The sequence below is a fragment of the Vigna radiata genome, chromosome 2 (genome assembly GCF_000741045.1).
Source record: "Vigna radiata var. radiata cultivar VC1973A chromosome 2, Vradiata_ver6, whole genome shotgun sequence".
Lineage (NCBI taxonomy): Eukaryota > Viridiplantae > Streptophyta > Magnoliopsida > Fabales > Fabaceae > Vigna > Vigna radiata.
Window position 1 is genome coordinate 9476063 of NC_028352.1, and position 6946 is coordinate 9483008.

A 6946-nucleotide genomic window follows, 5' to 3' on the forward strand; every position below is an offset into this window, starting at 1 on the left:
ACCATTGTAAGCCTTCAACGGAAAATGAGAATACATATTCTTGAAGCCCCTAATCGTAAACCACCACAAGACGAAAACAAAACGAACCACCAATAAAACACGAACATTGCAGATCCCAAGAACTACCTTCACTAGATCACATCTCCATTAACTCTGGTATGCCCCTTGAAATAGTCCATGCAAACCCTAAATCACATATTTAACTCTTGAACAATCACACACAACAAATTGCGAACACACACCAACCAAACCATACTTGCATAAGAGATCTCAAAATGTGAAACCCTTGAACCAGAAGAACAATAGCCATAACTACCACATGGCAACCCCTCATTGGATAGTCAACAAGTCAAATATTCAAAGTTAATTAAGTATGGTCAAATGGACAAAATAAAAAGGACTGAATTAGGATTTTTATTAAAATTTAGTTGTTGGTAATTTATTATATATTTTAAAAATTAATTAATTACTTATATATGAGAATATCAATTGATAATATCATTCAAACATTTTTAAAACTTATGAAATATATTAATTAGTTGGGAGAAGTTACATTATAAGAAATTAGATTTCAACATCAATAATGTTAAAATCTAAGTCCAGTCAAGTTCTATATAAAAAAGACTTACGAGAAGTAGAATAAGAGTCATTAACATCTCTGGTTTTGTGCAACTATCCACTACATCTCTCACTTTCTTTCCACCTTTTTCTTACTTTTTTTTTTCATGTATTCCATCGCATGCATGGAAGACTAAGCTTATAGGATTAGTTTCATTGTAATTTCATTATAATTTCATTGTGCATTCTAAGGTTAGATTAAAATAATGTCATTATTATTTTGATTATTGTTTTGGTTTTCATATATCTATGACTTTTATCTCTAAATCACATAAAATACAATGATGTTTACATCGTAGCTAATTAGTGACGTGTTTTAATTTATATGCATGATAATCATATGAGTCCAATGATTGTTAACTTTGATTGAGAATATACTTTTATTAAAGTAACAAATTTTCATATGATTTAATGAGTTTTTTTTATCAATTAAGAATGCACTTTGATTAATGATAAATTTTTTAACAACAATTAATATAAAATATACATTGATTAATTAACTTTTTACGAGATAAAAGAATACATATGATTAAACATAAAAGAATTTAATTAAAAATATACTTTGGTTGAATTTAGTATGAATAATCTAAAGTTTTTTACTTATAATTGAGAATCTACTTTGATTAATAGTGAAAACGTCAACAAATTAATTAAGAATTTACTTGAGTTAATTTAAAATATGAAAAAAGTAATCAATTGAACAATAATATATAGATAACCAATGATGAATCTATTTTGGAAAAGTAGTGAAGTTAGTTTACTTTACTAAAATCATTTTAAAGTCTTTTATTAATTTGTTATTTTATTTACTATTATAAAATTCACATTTATATTTTTTTTATCAATCTTAAATATTAATTCTATTATGCTAGATTTCTACTTTTGTTTGCTATTATTTGCATTGTGTTTTATTAACCTTTCTTGTAGGATTTTATAATAATCAATGGTTGAAAATTAATTTCGTATTCATTGGAATACAATTCTGGATTAATTTAATCTTATCTAGTTTATTAACTACTAAACAATACTAAAGTTGTCTTGGTCAATTAGTAATAAATAGATAGTGTCAACGATATTATATCAAGTTATGTAGATCCATACTTTAGTTTTCAAATACTATATTTATAATAATGTTTGGTAAGATAGGTGAAAACTTTAAGAATAAAACTATAAAAAATGTATATATATATATAGATATATATATATATATATATATATATATATATATAATTAAACAAAGGAATAAAACATCATTAATCCACTAACTTATGATTAATTGAGTTGAATTATAAATTTTTGAAAGATTCAAGTTGAATTAATTGTTTAATCTATAGTCAATCAACCTATATAAATCGAGTTAACTCAATTTGACACATCTACATTTATATTTTAGTTAGTAATAATTTTCAAGAAAAACTTAATTTTCTTGGATGGGAAAAAGTTATTTATTATAATATTGTTTAATTTTTTTAATTGTTAGTATTCATAATATTTTTATCCTTCAATTACTTATTTAATTATTTTTTCACTTTTTTTTTTTTTGGTTTTAGAACTCCTCAAAATAAGACAATGTGATCAAAGACCAAACTCAATTAGGGATTTTAAAATGAGTTTAAATCCGGTTTAAATCGGATTAGATTGAAAAAAATATAGTTTTTTAATATAAGTGAAATTGAACCAATTTATTTAATCTTAGTTAAATGAGCTCAAATCAATTCAATTAAAGGTGAATTAATCAATTATTATTTTTAGTTAATATATGATGAGTGAGATTAGTCCATCATTGCACCCTTGACATCCATAAGTGCAACATGTACACCTCTACATAAAAAGTAAAAAGTGTATTATTTGTGTTTAAATTTATCTTTTAAATCATGACATGAATTACTGAAACCCGATAACCGCTATAAAAACTAAAAAAACTAAGGGCTTATCGACAAGCCGAAGAAGAGTAAACGTATAACTGGGCCCGGCCCGCAAACTCCTGCATTCAGGCTTTCCCTTCTCTCCCTCGTTTCGACTTTCGACTGCATCACCACCCTCGTCATCGCAACAATGGAAGATTCTCACCAGCACGACCACCACCACCACCCCGACGACACCCATGATCACCCACCCTCCTCCTCCCCTCCCACCACCGGCACCTGCTGCAAGTGCGGAGGTCCTACAACCTTTGCCCCCCCTATGCCAACCCCTATCTTCTCCCCTCCCCCAACCTACCGCCCCATCCGCGCCCCAGCAATCCCCCCAGACCCCAATTCTACCCGCGCTATCATCCTCTCCCCGGTTCCACAACCCCAAAAGGTTCCCATTTTGCCGCCACCATACGACTTCCACACCCCCACCAAGCGCATTCACTCCCCCGATGATATTCGCCGCTTCCACGACTCCTTCTCCGGCAAAAACTTCCTTGGCTTCGTCGTAGCACTCTCCGAATCCATCCGCGGCCGCAAAATCTCTGATCAGTGTCACGAATCTCCGACCATTCTCGCCGTGCTATCTATCCTCGAAACCCTAACCCTATTCGCGGACGAAACCCCCCCTGTCCCACAATCTGCGCGCTACGGAAACGTCGCGTATCGCACCTGGCACGAGAAAATGTCCAATTCCGCAGAATCACTGATCTTAAAGCTCCTGCCGGAGAATCTTCGCCCGGCGACTGTCGAACTCGTGCCTTACTTTGCTGACTCCTTCGGTAACGCGAGCCGCATCGACTACGGCACCGGCCACGAGACGAATTTTGCGGCGTGGCTGTACTGCCTGGCGCGGCTGGGAGTGGTCGGAGAGGAGGATTATCCGGCTTTAGTGGCGAGGGTGTTCGTGAAGTACTTGGATCTCATGAGGAAATTGCAGTTGTTGTATTGCTTGGAGCCTGCAGGATCTCATGGTGTGTGGGGGCTTGATGATTACCACTTTTTGCCCTTCATATTTGGGTCTTCGCAGTTGATTGATCACAAATATATGAAGCCTAAGTCCATTCATAATGAGGACATCTTGGAGAATTTCTCCAAGGAGTATCTTTACCTTGCTTGCATTGCCTTTGTGAAGAAGGTGAAGAAGGGGGTGTTTGCCGAGCACTCGCCCATGTTGGATGATATCAGTGGGGTGCCCAATTGGAACAAGGTGAACGGTGGGTTGCTCAAGATGTACAAGGCTGAGGTTCTTGAAAAGGTCCCCATCATGCAGCATTTCCTCTTTGGATCGATAATTAAGTGGTATGTGCGATGCTGTTTGATTGCATTGCTTTGATTTGGTTCCCTCTATGCACTTAAATGTGTTTAACGCAGTTGCACTGTAGTTTGGTTTGTTATACGGAGTGTAGAAATGATGTATAATGTATATTAAGAATGTGTTTGGCCCATTATCTCTAATGCTTGTGTATTTATGTTCTCATGAAAGACACCTGTTTTCTGGGGAAAACGGGCATCCAAATTCGGAGTGGATGCTAGATAGTATCATCCATTACGGAAAGAAAGCCATCATCACTGCACAATCCAAACCAACCGGCCATGTAGATTGAAAGTCTAACACTTGGAGCTCCACCTCTAGATGTTCCTTTGCCAATGCCAAATAAGCTGGTATTAGCTATAGTGGACCCTACTATTATAAAGGCTTTTGTATTCCATATCCATCTTTATCTCTAGCTCAGCGGAAAAATATCTTGTGGCAACACCGTCTAGAGGACCCTTTTGAATAGAAACCGATCACCTATCATTTTACTGAAAAATCCAAACTCCAGGTGAGCGACATAGTTAGCAAATGGTAATCTGTATGTATCTAGAGCATACCATAAGCCAACTATCCAAAGCGTTTAGCCTGTTAGCTGAGGGAACATGCAATAGCTGTATGATGAATCTGACTAGATTCAGTCATGTAAGAGAGTGCTATGAACTTTGAAGCGAGAGTAGTACACAGGTCCATCTAGCGTGTGCTGAAATTTATTTATTTTTATTAGAAGAATTAGGTTGGCAAAGTTAGAAGTAGAAATCTAGACCACTGTCATAGACTTTCCAATACTGTTTCATAGATTAATACTATCCCAAAATTTTAAACTATAGGGTGAAATCCTGTGAATGATTTTATATTACACTTTAGTTGCTTCAAATGAATAATTTATTTACTTCAATATAAATATAGACTTTGTACGTCAATCTTATAAATCACTTTGTACATCAATCTTATCACCAGTACCACACTTTCCCTTGAATTTTTTGGGCATATGGGACCTAATAGTAGTTACCAGAATCAATGACTTCGGATGCACTATAGGATTGCCCTTGTATATAGTATCCAATACAAGAAAATACCCATAATGGGTTGTGAGCAGTTTGTTCATTTTTCTCTAAAAAATGGACACTTGATTTATGTTCTGAAACACAATTCAAAGCGTCATTCAGAGTCTGAGAAAGTAAATGGTTGACGGATTCCGTATAGAATATGTGTCGTCACTGTGAAACTTGAGCATATACTACTCCAAATTGGAACCGCCCAATTTAAATCTAGAAGCCATTCTCAAAATATTGAATTAGTCTTCCATCCCTTATTCAAATTGTTTCCTTGTACAATATAGTGTAAAGATCAAGACAGAAGCATATAGCATTAGAATACAGTACCTGCAAGTTGGCTAACGTGCTCTGTTGTAATCACAGCTGAGAAGCCTTTACTGTAATGTTGGAGGGCTGCTGCCTTTGCATTGCTGAGGCTGAAAAATGGAAAAAAAAGTTAAACAGGAAGACTATGCACTTAAATGTGTTTGGTGCTGTTGAAAGTATTAATAACAAAGCAGATCCCGGAGGATGGTTCCATTTTGGTACCTTGAGAAGAGATAGACTGTGAATGTGAATATAATGAATTGTGTGTTGGTTATACATATGAGTATACTTAGTTATAATAAAGAAGTACAATAATAAGGAGCAAGAACAATATCTAATAATGGGAAATATTTGGTGAGATATTTACCTATGTAATTAAATCATATCTCTAACCGTTGTATTTGCACTATATTATCCATATTGTTAATACTTAGTTTCTCATTAAGTGCTTTACCGGGCAAGAATGTTAGTTTGCAAAACATATTATAACATAAGTTGCTGCTTGCCAATTTCTGAGATATGATTGTTTGTTATTTCATCTGCTTGCACTTTTTATTGAATTCTGAATTTTCTGATATAGAATTTCCAAAGCAGTAGTTGTTCCATAAATTATGTCTTGTGTGGTTGAGTCCTTTAGTGAATTGATGCAAAAGATTTATCATGCGTCAACTTAATTTCATATAAATGATGTGATGACCTTCCTTGAATGTCTGCATATTATGTACCGATGTTCTGTACATGTGTTGATGCCAGAGTAATAATATCTGTGCAGTGCTGGTTACTCAGCATGAAACCAATATTTTATAATCCTTTTTCTTGATGTCACAAGCTTCTCATTGTATAAAACTTGCATTTTCTCTATGAATGTCTCAATGTATGGGTAAATCACACAATTCGAATCACTATAGAATAATCATGATTGTCATCTTCATGATTGAGTTGCTTCAAAACTGTATATGAAAGTACAATTTCACTTGCTAAGTTCTTCCATCTTTCCTATTTTCCCTTTTTAATATCTGATTTTATTAATTTGTTTTCTGCCAGGGAATAGTTCTTGGCGTCCACTGCAGGCTTTCCTGTGAGGACAAGCTATATAAAGTAGGTTGATGAAATCAGTATGGGATTCCTTGGAGGGGAATTATACCCGTAGCAAAATTTTCACCAATCTTTTGATGTACTCACTATATCGACTTTGCATATTTTAGATAACATATAGCACCTTCGTAAAGGTAAAGATAATGGAAAGAGTTTCTTCGTTTTGCCATATGACTGACGTGAATGTCTGCTACGTGTAGAAAGATGGTTCTACTTCTGTACTTGCAAGAATATCAAGTTGATGTATTCATTGCTGTTTCTGGTTCTTGCGTTATGAGCAGCTTAGAGTGTAGCCTCTTAATCATGTGATGAGATTTGGATACGATTGAATTTTGTAGTGAATAAATAAGTTCGAAATTTTGTTATTAGTTTCTATCATACTTTTTTCATTACGGAACTCCTAGATGATCAACGTAACCTGTGTTGTTGCTTTTATGCTGTCTCTATTTGTTAGGATAAATTGTTTTTGTTGGTAATTTAGTTTATTATTTTAATTCTATTTATTTTAGTGCGGTTACTGCTTATTAGTAGTGTTGGTTAGTCCTCCACCTTCCACGTTATAGGAACGTGGATAGTTATTAGTCTTCCACGTTTTAGGGGTTTGTTAAACGTGGTTTCTTATTTTTCTCTTGATTGTTGTG

At 34.4% G+C, this 6946-nt stretch overlaps 1 protein-coding gene across 2 annotated transcripts; it reads left to right on the forward strand.

The window, feature by feature from the left end:
- Nucleotides 1–2538: 2538 nt before the first annotated feature.
- On the forward strand, nt 2539–6678 carry LOC106776641 (serine/threonine-protein phosphatase 2A activator). 2 transcript variants are annotated; one of them, XM_014664123.2, is made up of 2 exons: nt 2539–3833; nt 6255–6678. In XM_014664123.2, exons 1-2 carry the CDS (start codon nt 2674–2676, stop codon nt 6259–6261), a joined length of 1167 nt encoding a protein of 388 aa, XP_014519609.1. In that variant the 5' UTR covers nt 2539–2673; the 3' UTR covers nt 6262–6678. The 2 variants fall into 2 exon arrangements, with proteins under 2 accessions (XP_014519609.1, XP_022634300.1); XM_022778579.1 differs by lacking the exon at nt 6255–6678 and adding an exon at nt 4018–5663.
- The last annotated feature ends 268 nt before the right edge of the window (nt 6679–6946 follow it).

Coding starts and splice junctions, on each gene's coding strand:
- LOC106776641 (XM_014664123.2), top strand. CDS start 2,674: ATGGAAGATTCTCACCAGCACGACCACCACCACCACCCCGACGACACC.